Source organism: Sebastes umbrosus, chromosome 14 (genome assembly GCF_015220745.1).
Source record: "Sebastes umbrosus isolate fSebUmb1 chromosome 14, fSebUmb1.pri, whole genome shotgun sequence".
NCBI classification, from domain to species: domain Eukaryota; kingdom Metazoa; phylum Chordata; class Actinopteri; order Perciformes; family Sebastidae; genus Sebastes; species Sebastes umbrosus.
This window is the reverse complement of record NC_051282.1, coordinates 5,149,769-5,172,210: the sequence shown is the minus strand read 5'-3', so window position 1 is coordinate 5,172,210 and position 22,442 is coordinate 5,149,769. Positions and strand designations below refer to the sequence as shown.

The 22,442-nt window shown below is 43.2% G+C and overlaps 1 protein-coding gene across 7 annotated transcripts in view; it reads left to right on the top strand.

The window, feature by feature from the left end:
- Positions 1-22,142, top strand: part of ap2a1 (adaptor related protein complex 2 subunit alpha 1) — a 30,504-nt gene extending 8,362 nt beyond the window's left edge. For 2 of the 7 annotated variants that reach the window (XM_037791509.1, XM_037791507.1), the window contains 20 exons: positions 2,709-2,902; positions 4,460-4,589; positions 4,947-5,048; positions 5,587-5,846; positions 7,374-7,542; positions 7,675-7,812; positions 8,106-8,288; positions 9,173-9,270; positions 9,360-9,591; positions 9,817-10,005; positions 10,888-11,042; positions 13,630-13,692; positions 16,060-16,122; positions 17,606-17,688; positions 18,107-18,196; positions 18,613-18,736; positions 19,017-19,133; positions 19,220-19,289; positions 19,588-19,728; positions 21,414-22,142. In XM_037791509.1, coding sequence (XP_037647437.1) covers positions 2,709-2,902; positions 4,460-4,589; positions 4,947-5,048; positions 5,587-5,846; positions 7,374-7,542; positions 7,675-7,812; positions 8,106-8,288; positions 9,173-9,270; positions 9,360-9,591; positions 9,817-10,005; positions 10,888-11,042; positions 13,630-13,692; positions 16,060-16,122; positions 17,606-17,688; positions 18,107-18,196; positions 18,613-18,736; positions 19,017-19,133; positions 19,220-19,289; positions 19,588-19,728; positions 21,414-21,491 — 2,679 coding nt within the window. In that variant the 3' untranslated portion in view covers positions 21,492-22,142. The remainder of the gene's footprint in view (positions 1-2,708; positions 2,903-4,459; positions 4,590-4,946; positions 5,049-5,586; positions 5,847-7,373; positions 7,543-7,674; positions 7,813-8,105; positions 8,289-9,172; positions 9,271-9,359; positions 9,592-9,816; positions 10,006-10,887; positions 11,043-13,629; positions 13,693-16,059; positions 16,123-17,605; positions 17,689-18,106; positions 18,197-18,612; positions 18,737-19,016; positions 19,134-19,219; positions 19,290-19,587; positions 19,729-21,413) is intronic. The other 5 variants (XM_037791510.1, XM_037791512.1, XM_037791511.1 and 2 more) reach the window with 5 other exon arrangements.
- Positions 22,143-22,442: the final 300 nt, after the last annotated feature.

Here is a 22,442-nt window from a genome sequence, read left to right as displayed (position 1 = left end):
AAGCCATGTTTCCATCCAAGCATTTCTAAGTGAATTATCTAATTAGAAAAGCTGGATGCAAACAACAAAATTCAACAAAACTTCCACAATAAAAAGGTTTTTCACTCGCTTGAGATGTTTTTTTTCCCCTTTTGTCTAGAAAGAGTTTATGCAACAAATAGACGATTGAAACGTGTTTGTTGAATAAATAATGATGTAGCGAACAAGATCAGCTGTTGGGTGCAATTACATTGCACAACAATTCAAAACTGGGTTTAAATATACTGAAATTAAGCAGCAAAAACATTTGCCTAATAACAAGGGCTGAAGAATCTGACCATGATTCATTGCCAAATTTTGGTACTTGACTGGTTTTGGCTAGTATTCAAAGTATTGAGCTTATTGAGCCCTAAAGCTTTATCCAGAGCCAAATTATATGATCGTATTGAAGTCGTTGTTAGAACAACATATGAAATACTCTACTCCTGCTCTGTTGAACCACACCAGATCCAAGTTTGCTGAGGGTATTGACAGAAGTAGAGATCAATGACATGTGTGTCATCACCCACATACTGGCCAGAATCACAAACCCTGCTGAGTCTCATGCTAGGTATCAGCTCGTAGACGGGGTTGTTTTTATACCTACAATATTTTAGTGCTCTACCTAACATCAGACTGGGTCTGTAAATGCAAGCACAAAATGTTGAAGCACGGCTTTAATTATAACAACCACAAACATGAAATGTTATTAAAAAAATAACAATAAGTCAATAACTCCTATAACCTTTCAGTGTCCATAATTGCCCTTCTCTGGTTCACACCGGTACCAACTGAGACGGGGGTAGATCCTTGGCTTGCAAGCTGTTAGATAAATGTAAGTGGTAAATGGACTTTCATTTACATAGCGCTTTTCTAGTCTTCCGACCACTCAATGCTACATGTCAGCATTCACCCACACATTCACACACTGATGGCAGAGGCTGCCATGCAAGGAGCCAACTCTGCCCATCAGGATCTAATCTAAATACTCATTCACACACCGATGGCACATGTTGATGATGGGGTTAAGTATCTTGCTCAAGGACACTTCGACATGTGGACTGGAGGAGCCGGGGGATCAAACTGCCGACCTTCCGATTTGGAGGACGTCCCACTCTACCTCTGAGCCACAGCCGCTCCATAAATGTTAAAGCAGAACAAATACCTCCTCAGCCACTGAGTATTTCCTGATTCTATGTGGTGGACCGTTTTTTGTCAGGAACAGGAAATGTTGAGTAAGCAGAATAATGCTGAGTAAGGATCTTTATTACTGGGAGTTGACCGCTGTACCACCAAAGACAGTCTCTAGTCTCTAGTGCAGTTAATAAATTAGCAGACTTACTTGCTCAGTGAAGTAGGTTCTAGGTGAATTTAACCTAAATTGGTTGGCAAATGACTCAAATGGTCTAAAAGAGATGTGTGACAATCTCAATCTGTCACCGCTGATTTGTTGAGCCGACCAGACCAAACTTGAAGGATCCTTCTAAATCAATATTGATAGATTTTTAATGAACATGCTTTTCTCAGTGTCCACCAGCTCACACAGGACTCGGCATTAACGCTTGCCCGAGGCAAGTAAAAACTCTATGTCCGGGCAAGTGGAATGCCTCGTGCAGTTGTCCGATCGGGGCAAGTGAAAAATAAATATGATCTTTATTAGTGATGCCCCAATATTCAATAAAAAATATGTGATCAGGAGATCGACATTAATGCTTTCGTTCGAGTGCCCAGAGTACGCTCTGCCGCTCCGAGAGTGAGGTGCTCTGAATAACTGAACGGTAACGTTACATTCCAACAGCGCTCCAAATTTACGAACGGTCCAGTTTCTACCAAAACGAGTTTATTTGAACCTAAACCGTGATCTTTTTCTAAACCTAACCAAATAGGTTTGTTTCCTAAACCTGTCAGAAAGTGCTTGCGTGCGTGCGTGGACAGTTGATAACAAGTGGAGTTAATTAATGTCCAAGTCTGTATTGGACGTGTAGGTTTACATTATAGGCGTATTGCCTGTTTTAGCGAGGCATGATTTGTTTTTGTTTTTTTTCAGACCAAATTGGGCTCCTAAGTAATGCCATCAGTGCAACAACACAGTACATGTTCTTGGCTTTGTGCCATTTGAAATTGTTTTGGATTATTTGCCTGCACTGTACGTCCACAGGCGTATTCAGCAATGCGACACCAGAGGCAGAAATGACTTATTATGACAGCAGTTTCTGCTGCTGTTGAATTGTGTTGTGTTATAACAGCGTTTTCTAATATTTTGTCAACCACATTTATTATTTAGGGTAGACTAATAAATATTTGAAACAACTGTCAGTATAACAAAATACAAGCCATCTTGTAGGAAAAGTGCAAGAACTGAATTATTATTGTTTGTTTGTTGAGCTTTTGTCATATCAAAGCTCTGACTTGACAGATCTCAGCAACAGATTTCAAGACTCTGCAGTTTGACAATTAGTAATGTTTTGGCACCACCTGCTGGTTAATGTGAAGTTATCCTTACACGTCACACAGATCCAGTTAGCGTAGGTTCATGATGTGGGGACTGTAGTGATTGGGGGGGTTAATGGACCTAATAAACCAGACATATGATATGGCACACCCACTGGACACTGTATTTCTTGTCCCTTCTACCTCCACTGTTTTTTCTTCATTGGTGTCATTGCTCTCTTGTTTTCTGTTTACTCCAGGGCTACCTGTTCATCTCAGTGCTGGTAAACAGCAACAGCGAGCTGATCCGTCTGATCAACAACGCCATCAAGAATGACCTGTCCAGCCGCAACCCCACCTTCATGTGCCTGGCGCTGCACTGCATCGCGAACGTGGGAAGCCGCGAGATGGCCGAGGCCTTCGCCAGCGAGATCCCCCGGATCCTGGTTGCTGGGTGAGCGTGAACCTCTGCTTTGAAAAGGGGTTGAGGAAGTTAAAATGAATGGAAAATCTTTTCCTCAATTGCCCCGTTTTATTTTTTCTTGTGTTTTTGCTGTGAGTGATGAAGCCAAGACAGTTTTCTATCATGTCGCTTTATATCTCTGTAACGTCTAGAGCCTGACTTATCGGTCAGCCGATTTAATCGGCCGATATATCGCCCCATCATATTGGCGAACATGTTGTCCGATTTGCGCCGATACGAAAACTTTGATGGCTCATAATTGCTGCTAATACTATATTTCCACAGTAGCGCATGCTCTGTTCAACATTGTACCGGGTACTATTAACATTCAAGAAGAAACTCAGGACAGTGTCATTCAACATTAAGGACAAGCTCTTTGTTCCCCTAAGGAAATACAGCTGACTAAAGAAATGTAACAGCCACCTCACTCATGGTTAAAACTATAAACTAGTGTTGGGTGATATTAAAATTCCCCTACTGATGATATCGCTTTAAGAAAAACGATATACAATATCATCGTCTTAAAAAAATCTGAAGAGAGACGCACATAGATATAAATATCTAGAGACTGGAGATGCATATTTTGCATTACCTATAAGAGACCACAGAGTGGCTACAATGTGTCGGCAGTAAAAGCCGTTTTACACAAGGGGCATGCTGAGATCAATAAATCAGATGAATCAACTGGTGAGGTTATTTTTAATTACATAACACGTTTATCAACACTGATGTTTGCCTTTTTTCATATCTGAAATGACGCCATTGTAGTAGCTTGGAATGGCTGTCTCAGGTCTCTCTCTCTCTCTCTCTTTCTCTCTCTCACACACTCGCTTGTACGTAACAGGCTGAATTTCAGCCTACAGGCACGTTTTTTTTCAGCTCAACATTGGTGAGTCAGAGCAGCTGATGTTGGCAGCGAGAGCAACAAGCTAGCTGACTGCTGAGTGCCGTCTCTCTGCTCTGCGCACACAAAGCTCTGCCTCCGCCCTCGGTGACACCCATTGGTGACACGCTGCGATCAGAGGAGAGAGAGAGAGAGAGAGGGAAAAAAAGGAGAGGAGAGAAACAAGCACGACAGCAACACCGTATTACAGCACACTTGTAATGCACTGCAGAAGGATTTCTGTTTTGCTTTTGTAATGATTATGTACAGAGGTGGGTCACCACACAAATGCTGGTATTGAAAAGATGCAGCTTTTATATTGTAGACTGTTGTCGTCTACATTTGGAAACACTTTATAAATAAAAAGGGAGTTCAGAATGATCTGACATGCTTGTATTAATTGATGAAAAAGTAGAAAATTGAGGGTGCAATACATTGAGATGCATCGAGAATCGAGCATTCAAATCGCTGACCGGTGAATCGTAATCGAATCGTTGAATGTTCACACCTCTAATCAATACATATCTGCCGATATATTAATATCAGAATTATTTTACTCCCTAATATTGGACTTGGCATCTGCCCAAAAAAATCCTGTATCGGTCGGGTCGGGCTCTAGTACCTTCACTAAGCTGCTGGTTAACGTGAATGTGATGCACCAACAGTGATACGATGGACAGTGTGAAACAGTCGGCCGCCCTGTGTCTGCTGCGGCTCTATAAGACCTCTCCTGACTTGGTGCTGATGGGGGAGTGGACATCACGCGTGGTGCACCTGCTCAACGACCAACACATGGTGAGCGCACAATTCAGATCTGCTTTGACAGCCAGGAACGTAGCTCCTGTGATGCAGTTATGATGCTGCTTTGTTGTGCCTGTTTGTGTGTGTACATCTTTAATTGAGTTTTTATAAGAGATTTAATGGTCAGATCAAAAACACTGAGGGGTTGATTAGCTAACATATTTGTAATGATGTTAAACCTTTTAATGATAGATGTAAATGTTGAACCTTTAATGTTACTAGCAGAATCAACTGGTTTCATCAATTCAAAATCAATTTTGAATTGATGAAACCAGTTGCACAACTGGTATCCACACTGAGCTGTGATCTATCTATAAGCTCTGTTCTTTTACGTGTGTGTTTGGTGTTTAGGGTGTGGTGACAGCAGCCATCTCTCTCATCACCTGTCTGAGCCAGAAGAATCCAGATGAGTTCAAGACCTGCGTTTCCCTGGCCGTTTCCCGACTTAGCAGGGTGAGTGTGTGAGTGTGAGGGTGAGTGCGTGTGATCAATCAATTGAAAAGAGAACTTTAAATAATAAGTGGAAATCTTATAGAATTCAGTTATTCTTTGCATGACCGGCGCTCTTCCTGGGGTCTTGCCTCGGGCCCTCTAAGTCGTTTGTTTTCATAGTCTCACAAAACAGATTTTCTCAGGGTTTCACGATGGCAACATTGATTCCTGTCAATTTAAAATGTTTTCTACGAACCTCACATCAAAGCTAGGCTTCCCAGGTGGATGTGTAGACCACTGATAAGCTCATTACTAAGAGAGTGATGTCTGTGCACTTAAGTGCAGGGCAAAAGAAACACCTTTTTCAAACGATACATTTTCAAGCCAAATACAGACAAAGTCTGAAAACATTTGAAACCCTCCCATGGTTCTGATACTGTAGATTCTGCTCATTTCAGGGCTTCCTATGTATAGTAAGCTGCACTTTGCCAAGTCTTACATGGTTCAGTTCTGACTGGCCATAATAAGTCCTAAGAAAAGTTATTTTTGTTTTCTCCAGATTGTGTCGTCGGCCTCCACTGATCTACAGGATTACACCTACTACTTTGTCCCGGCACCGTGGCTCTCCTGCAAGCTGCTGCGCCTGCTGCAGTGCTACCCTCCGCCAGAAGATGGCGCCGTCAAAGGCCGTCTGGTAGAGTGTCTGGAGACCATCCTCAATAAGGCCCAGGAGCCACCCAAGTCCAAGAAGGTGCAGCACTCCAATGCCAAGAATGCTATCTTGTTTGAGGCTATCTCACTGATAATCCACTATGACAGGTGAGTGTTCAGAGTAACAGGACTCGCAGCAGCACACCAGCACAGAGAAAAATGCAGCGTTTCGCCTAGGTTACTATTTTGGGGGTTCGATTGGGCAACCGGGGGTTGGGTGGGAGGGGTGGTATTATTAGAAGAATTGAAGAATAACCGCTAACAAACTTCGGTGATAAACTCGTTTCATTTCAGATAAAGTCTTCACAATAAAAGCCCCATGTTATTTTGTTATTTATAAGCTTTTATTATGAAGCAGCAAAATCAGGAAATGTCGGGTTTTCATCAGCAGTAACTTAACACGACTCCGAAACAGCTGAAAGTAAGCCAATATCTGAAAGTACAAACGGGGAGGCAGGAGACAAACTAAACTTCAAACCACAAAGATTCAGTTAGAAGCTACAGGAGTTCCGAGAGCTAAACACAAAGAGAGTTTTAAAAACGCTTTCTCTCTCGTCTCCTGCACAGAAATGAGTTGAGTCTCGCTCGTAACTCACGCTAGTTTTAGACGGAGAAGGGGGGGTCATCAAGAGCTGGCCACGGTCTGCGAGGCGTCATCGCAACCCGCATGTAGGCGGGTCAGGTGCGCTTCTTGCCCGACTCTGGAGATGGTTCACCTCGGGTGCGACTCGGCACTACTCGGCGTGCTTAAACTGTTAATAGAAATGTGGCATAGTTTATCTTGGCGTGGCCAAAAGTGCCAATGGAAGTCTGTGTGTGTGTGTACAAAGCCCCCGCTCACGGTGAAACATAGAGATCAAAGAAGAGAAGAGAAACTAGCGTGACAGTAAATGACAGCAAAAACGCAGGCTCGCAATTCGGGCTGTGAGCTTTACAGCAACCCTCTCCCAGACCTTGCCTCTTCCCGGGGCCGTGGACTTAATGCTCGCTGCCCCTTCTCTCCCTCATTAAGCATGCATTGTGGGTGCGTTGTGTCATCACCACTCATATCTATACAACCAATGTGTTTATGATTAAATTGTTTACTAGAGCACAAAACTGTTTATAGCTTCTTAGTTTTGTTCTCAAAGAAGTTCACCTGATTGATGCATTTAACTTAAAAATGTACAAATTTTAGGGTGAATATTCCTGTATTTTTCTTTCATACCGCAGAAAATAAAATGTTGCGATGTCAGTGTGTGACTGAAATGACTGAAGGTATTAAAATATTTAAAGAAGACCTTGAGTATTATGATGGGCTACACGTATGACTAATGTCAGAAGAAATTAGCATTTAATTAAAGGAAAAAAATGTCAGTTATAATGGCCATTTACTTTAATTTAGGAGTGATGTTGATGAAACTGAAATCTTCCTGGTTTGTTACATTGGGTTTAACCCAAACACATGTTCAGTATGACTAACCCTTATTCATTTTCTAGATATTTCCTTCAATGTGTTGAAATCATTTTTGTTATTGTTTTGTTAATGAATTAGTGTGATGTATTACTCAATCCTAACTGGCCTGCACAATCTGACGACACAGAGAGTTTTACCAGGCCACCAGTGGATTAAGTTTTTGGTTTGTGTTCCCGCAGTGAGCCAAACCTGCTGGTGCGAGCCTGTAATCAGCTGGGCCAGTTCCTGCAGCACAGAGAGACTAACCTGCGCTACCTGGCTCTGGAGAGCATGTGCACTCTGGCCAGCTCTGAGTTTTCCCACGAAGCTGTCAAGACACACATCGAGACCGTCATCAACGCGCTCAAGGTTAGTGTCTCACACTTGGAACTAAAGACAAAGCACACATAGTTCTACAGTTTGTCTTTAGGTACATCTATAACTCTGTCACATTTCTTTCTTCCATTTTGTCACCGTTTGTCTCTCTGCGTCTCTACACAGACCGAGAGGGATGTGAGTGTTCGACAGAGGGCAGCTGATCTACTGTACGCCATGTGCGATCGCAGCAATGCCAAGCAGATCGTGGCCGAGATGCTCAGCTACCTCGAGACGGCGGACTACTCCATCAGAGAGGAGATGGTGGGTGTGAGAGAGTGCGCCAAGACAGATTTTGTGCCGTGCTATATTCTTTTTTTTCCCCTCTATATGTGACCGACTATATCACTCTCTGATTATCAAGTGAGAATTGGTGAAGGTAGTTGGTTTCCACCATCTGTATATTGCATTCATCAACAGCAGTGTATAGAAAGCGTATGAATATGGACAAACCAAACAATTTACCTAACTTGAAGTCTACTCAGCAGTGTCCAAAATAATCAGCTGATTTATTTCTGCTGATTGAGCTGTGGTTTGTTGTGCCTTCCCTCATTCAGGTGCTGAAAGTGGCGATACTCGCAGAGAAGTATGCCGTGGATTACTCCTGGTACGTGGACACCATTCTCAACCTCATCCGCATCGCCGGCGACTACGTCAGCGAAGAGGTGTGGTATCGCGTCATTCAGATCGTCATCAACCGAGACGACGTTCAGGGCTACGCCGCCAAGACAGTCTTTGAGGTGCCACTACATAAACTCTACAAATCATCAAAAACACAATACTTTTTTTTTTTTATTATCGACTAAAATGTCTATAACGTATATCTGTAGAATATAAAAAACTGAAAATACTGAAATTTGACATAGAATGTCTGTTCAGGTTCATAATCTTATTGAGTCCATTTTTTAAAAATTATTATTTATTTATTTATTTTATTTTTCAGGTCGCACTACAAACTGACATCACATAATCAATCAATTAAGTGTCATATCACATCATGGCACCATAGGCCTACAATATAAACCTGAAATATATAATATAATATATAACCTCATATACAGAACAATTATATTGAATATAGCTGAAAATGCATATAGTCATAATAAAGAAAAGCTGCCATACCATAATTTCTTTTAAAACTATGCCATGATGATGATATACTTCATTGATTGATTGATTGAGTGATGTCAGTTTGTAGTGTGACCTGATTGGTCCATGTGGAGTCAACCGACCTACAGCTTGTGGAAGGCTCTGGTGATGAGCAATGAGTGATGGGCAGAGTGCGTGCAGGCAGGCCGCCCATCCAATCATTACATCATTACATTTCAATGAAATGATTGGACGGGTTTATTACAGTCCTGCGACAGCTACAGATACCGGATGTTTTAATTTTTTTATTTGTCAGAGTATTTGATTTATTGATTGCTTTCGGGATGTCATAAATGTTTCTAAAACATTTACCAACCCTGCCTTTAACAGGGCATTCAAGAAGGTGGTAGGATGTTACTGTTATGCTTGAGAAAGCTTCAGCAGGTGTTGTGCTGGTGTAGATTTAAATGTGTTGTTTAGCACTGTGTTGTGTCGTATTTAGAAAACAGTTGTGTTGAATCATTGTCTCTTCCAGGCCTTGCAGGCCCCTGCCTGTCATGAGAACATGGTGAAGGTCGGAGGCTACATCCTGGGAGAGTTTGGTAACCTCATCGCTGGTGACCCTCGCTCCAGGTAAGTTGGTTTTGCGACTGCCAGGCCTCCCAAGTTGACAGCTGAAATAATAATAAACGGTAACTCTGCTGTCCTGTCCTGTCATCCAGCCCCCTGGTCCAGTTCAACCTTCTCCACTCCAAGTTCCACCTGTGCTCCGTGCCGACTCGCGCCCTGCTGCTGTCGGCTTACATCAAGTTTATCAACCTGTTCCCAGAGACCAAGGCCACCATCCAAGAGGTGCTGCGCTGCGACAGCCAGATCCGCAACTCGGACGTGGAGCTGCAGCAGCGCGCCGTCGAGTATCTGAAGCTTTCTTCCATCGCTAGCACCGATGTCCTGGTTAGTTCTGATGACCCCTGTTGACGATGACCAAACTCAGGTCCAGTAACGGAATGATAGAATAACATTTGCAAGGAGCACCGATGGACATTGTTAATAAATGTTCGTTACACTATCTCCAAAAATGGTTATGGTCCGGAAGCGCCGCAGTCAAGTTCTTGCTGAACGTGTTGTCTCCATCTACTGTGATGTTTCCAGCATGATTGTCCTCTCTGTTCCCCTCAGGCCACTGTCCTGGAGGAGATGCCTCCCTTCCCAGAGAGGGAGTCGTCAATCCTGGCTAAGTTGAAGAAGAAGAAGGGGCCGGGTGCCGTATCCGTGACAGAGCTGGATGACAGCAAAAGTGCGGGCGGAGAGTTGAATGGAGGGGGTGACCGGGGGCCAGACGCCTCAGTCATGAGTGCCTCCAACGCTGTAAGCAGACTCTCTGAAAGGGGCTTATTCCCATATAGACAGAATTTCTTTTAGAGATGCACCGAACGATCGGTCACCAATCAAAACCGGCTGGTTTTCAGCCGATCAGTCTCATATTTCCCATTTTTTTCTGATCACATTTACACACGTGCTACATGATAGTTTTACGTCAAACATAGCAGCACAGACGCTAACGTCACAGTCTCTCACACACACACACACACACACACACACTCGCACGCACACACACATGTTGTCGGCGTGGAAGTTCTTCAGCGTGCGTGAAGAAGACATAAAGCTATGAAATAAGTCGCGGAGAAACAACCTTAAAACATTTGGAACAACTAACACTTATATTGTAATTCATTCTCACGCACGCCGCTCCGAGTTACCGGCTCGTCTGCCGACAGCACGGAGGTCTCTTCCTCGGCACGGTCCAGCTTATAACGGAGCTAACAGCCAACGTTAACATAGGTTGCATAGACTTGCATCGCGATGCATCGTTAAAGCTCAATTCCGTACGAGTATTGGGGCGAAGGTAAATTATAACACTATCACGATGCGTTCAAATGTAATGTCGTAAAATGTAATTTTTGCGAGAAACTTTAATAAATCCAGATGTTTGATGGAGATGTTTTCACTGCAATATAAAATAGATATTAGACAGGGAATAATGACCTGTTTAACTTCCTGACACTAGCTCTAAGCAGCTTCTAATAAATAATTAAAACTACTAAAATCGGAATCGGCGAAGAAAAATTGCAATCGGTGCATCTCTGAATTTCTTGGTTTCTTTCAGCTGCCTTTATGTTTACCAGCAGCTGTAACAAAAAATACGACATTTTCATGGCCCTACTGCAAGTTTCCTTTGTTTTTTTGCAGTCTACCCCGTCACCATCAGCAGACCTCCTTGGGATTCGTTCGGCTGCTCCCCTTGGTGCTGCTCCAACCGGCGCTGGCAGCCTATTGGTGGATGTGTTCTCCGAGGCGGGGCCTGCCGCACCTTCTGCTGCTGTGAACGACGACGGCTTCCTAAGGTGAAAGGTCATCTCTTGATATGCAAATGTAGAAAATCCGCCGTAAGCCAAAGTCCAGTATGACGTGCTACAGCAAAGCTCGCTGATACTTCTGTCTTGCCGTCATAGGGAAAGAGACTGTGTCTGCTTGAGACAGCAGTACCATAGAAATGATCCTGATCCGACTCTTTTAACACAATGGGTACGGGTGGGGGGAAAAGATCGATATAGCATAGTATCGCGATATTTTGAACGTCGGTATTGTATCGACACACTGACGTCATGTATCGGATCTTTTACTATATAAACTATGAAACTCTTAACAATCCAACGCTACTCTGTCTTTCAGAGGTTGTAGCGGGCTAGAAAGCTTACAGTGAAGATACTGGTATCATATTGCGTCGGTACCAACCGTGTGATATTCGCTTGTTGGGAAGAACGCTAAATAACGCTCTAAAGTTGCGTTAAATTTTGGCGAGGAAAAACTGGCATAGCCAATTTCAGAGCGGTCCCCTTGACCTCTGACCTCCAGATATGTGAATGAAAACTCTGAAATGAACAGAGTGGAAACTGTATGTTATTAAACAGATGTTGACAATCTGCATAATGTGCAATATATCTTATCGCAATACTCTTAAAATCACAATAAGATCGTATCGTGACTTCAGTATGGTAATACTATAGTGTCGTGGGGCCTCTGGTGAACCCCTACTAATGGGGATGAATGAATGGATTTGTCATATACTGGTGTTTAGTGTCTTAATCTGTTAATGTAAGTACTGTAGTTGTGATGTCTGTGCTGTGTTTGTGCTGTGTTTGCACCGTTTAGACTACTATGCGACTAGTCGTAAAGTGTCTGTGTTGATCGTTGCTCTGTTGGCTCTTTCTTTGCTCTATCTTTGTCTAATATGGACCTGTCAACCTGAAGACATTCCTAGTTAGATACTGTATGCTGAAACTTCAATCAGGGCTCCTACTTGAATCTGTCCCTTGCCCTCCCGCCTCTCTTTGCAGTTGGCTGTTTTTTCTTTAGTAGACAGTGCTGTCCAGAAGTTTTAAACTCATTGTTTTAGGTTAGTATTTAGGTTAGTGTTTGATAGGTCAAGTTGATAATCAGAGGCCCTGTTCAGACCTGGTATTAACATGCGTCATCAGTGATTGGATCACAAGTGGACAGCTCTAAGTACAGGTGTGAACGCACTCAAGACGCATTGAGATCCGATCACTCAGACCACATTCAGAGGTGGTCTGGGCCAAATATGACCACATTCTTTTAGCAGTGTGTACGCGAATGTGTCCTGGGCCACATTAAGGACCGCCTACTCATCTGATGTCCGGCTGGGATCCGCGGGGTCTCACTGCGCTCCTCAGGCGAACAGACAGGCGAACGCTTGTCTGCCTCGCAGCATGGAAACGCCTTCTGTGCTCTACTGTATTCTGTTGGTACAACTGTATTTTATTAAAATAAATCATATCTATAGGCTACATATCTACAGACTATCAGACTAGGCACGCAAAGTGCATTGTTATCATACTGTCGGAGATGTGTCGACGTTTTCTTTCCGGTGCTTTGCACGGAGCTGACACCCGTCTGCTCTCTCTCATCCCTGGCTCTCTGAAGCTTTGTACCACGATGTTGCCTGGAAAAGATAGCGGCGCCTGCGGCACGGAGGTCCCCGTGAACCGCCGGTACAATAAGCTTTTATTATGATGTTAATAAACTACCCAAATCCAGGAATATGTAGGATATTACTACTGACATTCATGTAGTATTACGTCACAACGTCTGCTGTATCAGCCGTGTGTTTACTACGTGTTTACTTGCATATAGAGCGGGGGAAGTGAGATCGGATCACAAGTGGTGTCGGTACCAGACTGGTACGGGAACGTTAGGAGGGATACGCCTTCCTTTCAATAACTCCAAATTGTTTTTCTACATGTTTGTGTCTTCTCAGCTGGTTATCTAGCCTCTGGTTACATCAGGGAATCATTCTGGTTTTGTTTATGATTGGGTAGAGCGGGTGTGTGTGAAGCTGCACCACTGTGAGGAAGTGGTCAGGCTTTTTTATAAAAAAAAGAATTAGATCAAGATGACCACCGTTAAATTCTCTCTTCAGGAAGGCAAGATTTGGATTTACCTTATACTGTTTCCCATTTGGCCTTTACTTTGAATTCCACAGCTGTGGAATCCCAGTCATTTCATTAGAGAGTGTGTTGTAAGCCTAGTTCTAGGAGATAACGTATCTGTGTGCACTGGAGTAGCTTCAGCTGCTCTGCTGAATCATAGTAGCGGAGGGGAAAAAACAAAAAAATCAATTGGGCAGTGTGTGTTTTGGCCCGGCACAGGCTATATTCAGTCCCGCAGCAGTCTGAAGGGCGACCATGAAAGCAGGAAGTGGTGTAGACTCTTTTCTTCACGGTTGGCAGGTCTGCTACACATGTCTGTTCTTTTTTATCTTGCTGTGTATGTGACTGGCTTTTCGTATTTTTCTCTCCTTCCCTTCTCTTCATTTCCCTTTCTCTGTGTGTATGTGTGTGTGTGTCTCTGTGTGTGTGCGTGTGTCTGTGTGTCTGTCTCCTGTCCTCTACCGTGATTGGACATTGACAGAGATCTGGAACAGCCCACCGAGACCTCTGATTCCCTATTGGTGGAGGGTTCTGGTGACTCGGAGTAAGGGGCCCAGTAGTAAACTACAGAAGTAGCAAGAACAATAGAAATGTAGCACCTTGTTTTATTCTAGGACAGGCTTTTTTTTTTATCTTTTAAATTGGAACAATTCATTGGTAATATACACACTACACCGGATGGGTAGCTTGATGCACATGAGCCATTTAGGTTGACATTAAAGCACCGGACTTGCTCTACATACGTTGATGCCTCTCAACAACAAGTTTCTCACCAAAAAATACATCATAGATCGATAGATAGAGAGATAGATAGATAAATAGATAGATAGATAGATAGATAGATAGATAGATAGATAGATAGATAGATGGATAGATAGATAGATGGATAGATGGATAGATAGAGAGGTAGGAATCAATGGAAATGTATCTTTGGCTTCTTCTACAGTATACAATAGTGCAATGGGTATATCAGGATAACGTTAAAAATGTAGCTTCGCCCAATACTCAATTTTACTGAATAGAGCCTGAATGCATCATAATGTAAATCAGCGTCACCTCCCATGTTGAAATCGGCACTGAACTGGCTCTCCTCCTGCCGATTTCAACACGGATTTGTTGTTCCCAGTGTAGCGTTATCAGGGGAAAAATAGATACAGGTCAGTGTAAACTGTCAAAAATTCTAAATGTTGTCCTTTTACTTTGTTATTGTCATCTATAGCAGTTATTTATACAAAACTACATTGCAAACGATTAGGAAATAAATATAATACTATAAATATTTTTATTTAAATATTTGCTTTGATTAAAAGCAATTCTTGGCAAACCCACCCCACCCCCTAAAAAAAACTTAATTTATTTACCAAATGTAGGTCTAAATGGTCCCCTGCCGTTTCTTGCAAGAAAATATACCATATAAACACAATGTACATGAAAATGGGAGCTAACAATTGGAGAGTTGGACCCACAGTGTAACGCTTGACAAACGTATCCGTAGTAGTTGATTGCTGTTGCTGTGGCTCTGCTGCCACAAAAGGGTTCAGCCATCTTATGAAAAAAAAAGAAAATTGGAAAAGAAAGTTCTGTTGCTGTTGCTACTGTTATGCAAATATTAGGAGTTGAGGGCATCAACATAATAAAAGCCGGTTGGTGGTGCTAGTTTTCATTGAACCATTGAACCATTACAGAAGAAGAGGGCGCACAATGAGATGACGCAATTTAAAAAAAGCGCCAGTCAAACCTTTAAACGGTGACGAACAATGAAAATGTGACATTTCTGTTTTGTTTCACATATTGATTTGAGAATGGTTACAGTCGCTCTGCCACTATTTCTAGTCTCTCCAGTGGAGCAGAAGCTTCAGTGGATGTCTTTATGTATGTCTACGTTTATTTGCTAAGTCTGTTTTCACTGTCGTCTTTTAAAAAACCTTTTTGCGATATTTTGATTTTTTTTTGGGCGTGTATTTCTGGTGTTATCAACTCCGTATATTTTGTTAATCCACAAATTGAAAATGCACTTAAAATGTGACTGACTAGTAACTATACTTATGATAGGACATTACACATGCTGTCATGCTACACAAATACATTGTCACCGCTCAACAAATGTTAATATACCAAGCTGCAAACCCAAAAACAAAAGCTCAATGTTGTACTGCAGCTGTTATAAAGTGGGTCAAATGCTGTACACACACACACACACACACACACACACACACACCAAAAAAATGATCTTCGCCAACAATGTTCATGGCATCAAGCTTTAGGTGTAGACTACATTTTAAACATGTGAGCAGTGTCTGAAATAGAGTAGACACAGTGAATACTTTTCTGTTGTTTGGACTCTGTACTCAAGCACATCAGATTTCATAAGAACCAGCGACCGGGGGGGTGAAAGCGTTGACTTTAAGGTCTTTAAAATCTTTAACATTGAACAGTGCAGAAGGAGAATGACGTCTTCACCCAGTCTGGATACAAACACTGTCAAAACAAAGCTGAAAGTCGTCACTCTATCTTCACTAGCTAATGTTTAAATTCATATTCAGTGTGCTTGTCTGCTTGAGTATACAACATCAGAAATTGTCCAAATACATACTGACTGCACTGTATGAGTATTTGTTACACACTATCCAGCAGATACCTTTCATTGTGTAATGATGATGACAAACTGCTTTTACTAACTACCTCTGCATTTTATCCTTCTTTCTTCTTCTTCTTCTTCTCACGTTTCTCTCTCTCTCTCTCACTCTGTATCACACTGACCCTGCGTTGGTTGGTTGGATGGATGGCTTCTTCCACCTCTCATTTCTGCTCTATCCATTCATTCCCCCCATTTGTCCTTATCCATCCCCCTCCTCTGTCCTGTCCTGTGGGCTGTCTCTCTTCATCCATGCGCTGTCCTGTGGTCTCTCAGCTCTGCTCCTCCCTCTGAGGATGCCGCTCCTCCTCTGTCCGAGGCGGACGACCTTCTTAACAAGTAAGGCCTTTCTCCGGTGTGGAAAGCTTTGTCATGTGTTTGCTCTATAGCTGCCGCTCTGCATGATCTCTACAGGAAGGGGTTTGTTTTTTTGTCAGAGTAAGAGACATAATAAGCACTTACAGTAAACTGGTGATAAGCCATTAACATCCACTGGTTTGATGGAGTGCAGCCATCTCACCAACATAACGCTGTAATAACTTGGTTTGATGATCCAGTACTGATCGCTGATGGGTTCCTGTTTTTAAAGAAAGAGTCTCGCATTAGAGATTCTGCAAAATCCACCATGCTGTTATCCAAGTTGGACTCTAAAATAATGAAATATTACGATCAGCTGATCAGAGCATCCATAGTAATGGTATAACTGGGTCACAGAAGACAGCAGCATGTACAGTAAGTCATTGGTTGTTTAACTGGAACTTCCCACGGTGTTGAGTGGCTACAAGTAAAAACTGTTGACAACTTTTAGCTAGACTTGTCTCCTCTTTCAAGTTTCAGTTTCAACGGTAACAAGTGACAGTTGGGCTGGGGCTACTTAAACTGGGTATACACTGTACGATTTTAGCCCGAATTTTGAGCCGTGCGCCTCATTTTAGAGTCAGACCGAATTTCAGCTCCGTCGGGCGTCGTTTGCCGTGCAGTGTACAGGGGAGGACGGATTAACTCCTCCCGTCCGGCTGTCGGACAGTCGGTTTGTCCACAGGATCTCGCGCAGTCGAAGCAGAGCCACGAGCCGACTCCCCAACGTCGGCGCCTTTTTTCTCCTCTTTTTACAGTAATTAGAGCGTAGCTATCAAGATAACAATGCAGGCTACAATAGATATAGCTAGTAAAACGTAGCTAGCTTACCTCCAATTCTCTCTGCTAAATGGACAAGCCATACTGTCCACGTCTTCCTCGCCACCTGAGAGGTGATCAGATGATCACAGAATATCAAGGCAGCACGTTTCAGTCTTGTTAGCATTGTGACCCGTACAGACCTCTGCTAGCAAACACACTTTACCTGCCTCGGAGCTTTCAAACAAATCATTATTGACAACTGTCAACAGTCAGAACGACCCGGAGTCGTGTCTGACGATCGGACCGTACAGCGTGAGCACATAAATCGTGAGCTTTGGCTTCACATCGCAAAAGATCTACTCGTACAGTAGGAGTAGGAAGTACACAACGACATTTCTAAAATAGTACAGTGCATGCCCAGCTTTACCTTAAGTATTGTCAACACTGGAAAAAATCGGAGTCCTAAATACAACAAGTCACTTAAAAGATTTTGCAGACAATCTGACGCTACTCACACCAGGGACAACAAAGACCTGTTCAGACAAGAGGAACAAACACTATTAAGCTTCTATTGGTAAATTATTGATGTCAAATGATGTTTTATTGTTTTGTCTAGTTCCTTTTTTCCAGATATGACGGAACAACAATTATCAAAGCAACATTTCAGTGTTGACTGACCCTTTAAACTGCCTTCATCCAACAGGTTTGTGTGCAAGAACAACGGGGTTCTGTTTGAGAACCAGCTGCTACAGATCGGCATCAAGTCGGAGTATCGTCAGAATCTGGGTGAGTCGTCTTCGCAGAAAAAGCAGGCGTGGCCCGGCGGCGGGTTTTATCTACACGTGGGCACGGTTTGGCACGTTGCTGAGTCGGCTGGTCTTGCGGGGTTTTGTTGATAAGCGGGCGTAGTCTGACCTTTTTTTTGTGTTACTTTGAGAAATGTCTGTTGCTGTTTGATTGTCAACTGATTGAGATTCGACATCACGCCTCCTGCCTCAAACATGTCTACTGCGCTCTATCTAACCGTATTTCCCCGTCCTCACCTCTACATAACGAGCAGCATGCTGGCACGACCAAACGGCGTGCAACCATTAGAGGGTGTGACCTGATGTGTTGACCGTGCCTGCCATATTGATATTTACTGAGTACTCCATAAACCACCAAAGCCATGTTAATGAACAGAATGACCTTGTCTCTCTCTCAGGGAGGATGTACTTATTCTACGGGAACAAGACGTCAGTGCAATTTGCCAGCTTCACAACCACAGTCAGCTGTCCTGGGGAGCTACAGTCTCATATCCTTTCTGTGCAGCGATGTTTCAGTATGTTTAGAAACCACAAAAAGCTTCAGATGGGATAACTGGAACACAGCGCGGCATTCAGCCATTTCAAAACAAATCTCTCGCTGGGTTCAAAGTAGAGCCGACATCAGCCGGTAGACGTATAAATCAGCTGATAAATAACAAGAAATTGAAGTACAGAAACACCAAAGATATGTTTTGAAACAGTGTCACCATGCTATAGTTTGTCTACCAGAGAGTAGTGTCAAGTTTATTCTTATACTGTAAAATTTCATTAAAAAAAGTGATTTAAAAACTTATCAAAAAGGTTTATTTATGTTATGGGATGTGTAAACAAAATTAATAATCAGTTTGAGGTGTTTGGAAGTCAGTCTGTGTGATGTCTTGATGGTCCTTGACAAACCAGCCACAGCTCAACGTTCAGACCAAACCAGTGGAACCGCTGGTAGAGGGTGGAGCCCAGATCCAACAGGTCCTCAACATAGAGTGTATTACTGACTTCGCTGAAGCCCCGCTGCTCAACATCAAGTTCAGGTAAGCTCGCAAAAAAGCAGTATGTAATTGGAACTGTGGTTATCACTGGAGTATGGGGACGAACAAAAAAAAACCAACTTCTGTGCTCTAGACAAGAGAAATCAATCCTGTCCACATAGAGCTTCAGACAAAAACACAGAGGGATGCGTAGACCTGCAGTGTGGATGCGCTTTTATTTGATTTATTATATTATTATTATTATTATTTAACCTTTATTTAACCAGGCAAGTCAATTAAGAACAAATTCTTATTTACAATGGCGACCTGGTGTTCTGTTCAGATACGGAGGAGCTCTGCAGAACCTGACCCTCAAGCTGCCCGTCACCATCAACAAGTTCTTTCAGCCAACTGAGATGGCCTCACACGACTTCTTCCAGCGCTGGAAACAGCTCAGCCAGTAAGTGTGTGTGTGTGAGAGTTTTCTGTGTTTTGTCAGTGTATTTAGGTTTGAAGCTGAACTCTCCTTGTGTGAACTCTCCTCAGGCCTCAACAAGAAGCACAAAAGATATTCAAGGCTAACCACAGCATGGACACTGAAGTACTTAAAGCTAAGGTATGTACACCTTTAACAGCTCATTCTTCTGCAACTCTTTTTATCATCACTAATCTCCTCGTCCACTACATCTGGCTTCTGGGCTCTCATGTTGTGGTACTTTAGTTTAATTGTTTTTTTGAAAAAGTGTATGAAAATCCATATTTATAACCTTTAAGTCCGAACAACTTCTGCCTCTCGTAATACTCCCATTTTTGTCAGTAATGTCCTCTATTATTATTATTATTATTATTATGATCCTATTCTGGTCTCGTTCATTCTTTGTGACACGTGTGCGGTGATGTGTTTTTGTGCGTAGCTACTGGGACTGGGAACGGCCTTGTTGGACGACGTCGATCCGAACCCAGAGAACTACGTGTGTGCTGGAGTGATCCAGACCAAGGGCCAGCAGGTTGGCTGTCTGCTGAGACTTGAGCCAAACGCTCAGGCACAGGTACAGGTATAACTGGTTCCTAAATAATAGAATGATAAATACAAGGGCTGTGATGTGGCAAGATTCTGGCGATACGATACGTATCATGATACGGGGGTAACAATTCAATATATTGCGATATCTTGCGATACTGTCAGCAAGGCAATAAATTGCCTTTTAATTTTAGGAAAACTGTCATAGTATAAAGAACATTTTAGAATAGACAAAAATAACACATTTATACTGCATGCAAAAATGCATGCAATGCATGTTTTGTGCCCCAAACTGCATGTGATTATCATAAAGTGGGCATGTCTGTAAAGGGGAGACTCGTGGGTACCCATAAAACCCATTTACATTCACATATCTGGAGGTCAGAGGTCAAGGGACCCCTTTGAAAATCACCATGACAGGTTATCCTCTCCAAAATTTTGCGTAAGTTTGGAAGGTTATTTAACCTCCTAAATTTGTATAGATTCTTTAGGTTTAGGTTTAAAACCGAGCCCGCTGCAACCTCCGAAAGATCGAATAGCGGGGCCCGAAGGATTTTTAAGGGGCTAATTAAAAACCGACACGGTATCGCACTACAATATATGGCGATACTCATGTGTATCGATGTTTCTCTTACACTCCTAATAAATACATTTCAAAGCAGATACTGTAGCTTCTCTTTGACAGATTTCAACATTTCAAAATAAATATACTATTTAATCAAACACTCGCCAGCTAACCAGAAACGGGTGTTTTCCATGTTCATCAAGTGCATCTGATGATGTAGATTAGAAGGTGAAATATACACCGATCAGCCATGACATTAAGACCACTGACAGGTGAAGTGAATAACATTGATTATCTGGTTACAATGGCACCTGGCAGCGTGTGATATATGTTAGACAGCAAGTGAACATTTTCAACTTTGTGTTGGAAGCAGAAAAAATGGGCGAACGTGAGGATGTGAGCGACTTTAACAAAGAGCCAAATAGTGCTGGCTAGACGACTGGGTCAGAGCATCTCCAGAACTGCAGCTCTTGTGGGATGTTCCCGGTCTGCAGTGGTCAGGACCTACCAAAAGTGGTCCAAGGAAGGAGAACCGGTGAATCGGCGACAGGGTCAGACCCGAGGCTCATTGATGCACGTGGGGAGAGAAGGCTGGCCCCTGTTGTCTGATCCAATAGAAGAGCTGCTGGAGCTCAAACTGCTGAAAAGTTAATGCTGGTTTCCGATAGAAAGGTGTCAGAACACACAGTGAGGAGCAGTTTAGTTGCGTATGGGGCTGCGTAGCCGCAGACCGGTCAGGGTGCCCGTCCTGTCCTAATGTTATGGCTGATCGGTGTATATAATTCTATAAAATGTGCGGACAGCTTTACAATCCTATTTCTACCAGTTCATTAGATATGTTGGATCAGTACTATTTTTTTTTTATACATGCTCCAATTCTGAAATCAAGTTGTACATATAGACCAGGTTCGGTGCCGTTACACCAACCTGAACAATGTGGCTGTTAAACCGAGACTAGACCCAGGACTAGAGTAAAGCCAGTTCCAAATTATTTTGAGTCTTATCAGGTTTAGGGCTCTGATATATTGAAAAAAAAACACGTGGGCTTTCAAAGTGGGCATGCCTCATCACAATCAGACCCTTTTCACATTTTTCCCCAGGAGTGAATAATGTCTCTCCTAACTTTATCTCTCTCTCTCTCTGTGTGTGTCTAGATGTACCGTCTGACTCTGCGCTGCAGCAAGGACTCCGTGTCCAAGCGTCTCTGCGAGCTGCTGGCCGAACAGTTCTAGAGTCCAGATCTCTACCGTTAACCAGTACACCCACCACCCACCACCCCCTACCAGCGACCTGTCCCTGGAGCCCTCCCACCACACCTCCTCTTCCTCCTCCTCCTCCTCTTCCTCCCTCCAACAAAAGAATCTTTGAGTAAAAAAGAAAAAAAAAAAAGGTGTAACCTCCATAAGGGAAAAGCAGCCACTGCTAGCAGCAGCGGCAATATTCTTGTCATTATTCTTGTCCCAGATTCTGATTCCAGTTCATCTTCTACTTGTTTATTAACATGATGCTACATTCTTGTTTTTTGTTGGTGTTTACCTGTGTAGCTGGTGCCTGCATGGCCAGGTGAGTGCGAGTGTGAGTGCGAGTGCGAGTGCGAGTGCGTGTGCGTGTGCGTGTGCGAGCGCGTGTGTGTGTGTGTGTCCCATGGTTGTGCTGGGGTCCCATTCTGCTCCATCCTGACTGATGTAGTACTGATGCAGTGTGTGTGTGTGCGTGTGTGTGTGAGAGAGAGACTTCATTTGAATCTGTAGAGCATTCCTTGGAAGTCAAACGGATGAAGCCGTTTATATTCCACACATGCACTCATACCCTCACACACATGTGCACACCCACCCACACACACACACACACACACACACACACACACACACACACACACACACACGCACTAGTATAAAACCTCCCATGATTCCTTGTGGTTCTGGTGGGATCCACTAATGAAATGAGACCTCGAGGGTCCAGAACTCTGATCTCTGCTGCTTCTGCCCACTCATTTCCGTCAAGCATTCCCTAGTGAAAAAAAATGCACTTAAGAAGGCGTCGGGATCCTCTTTAAGACCCCCCCTCCCAACGTGAGTCACCTTACCCCCCCCCCCCCTGAATGACCTGATTCCTCTCCTGGAAGCCCCCCCCCCCCGTTAATGAGTCGCCTTTCATTTCAAAGAACTAGTGCACTCGTTTCA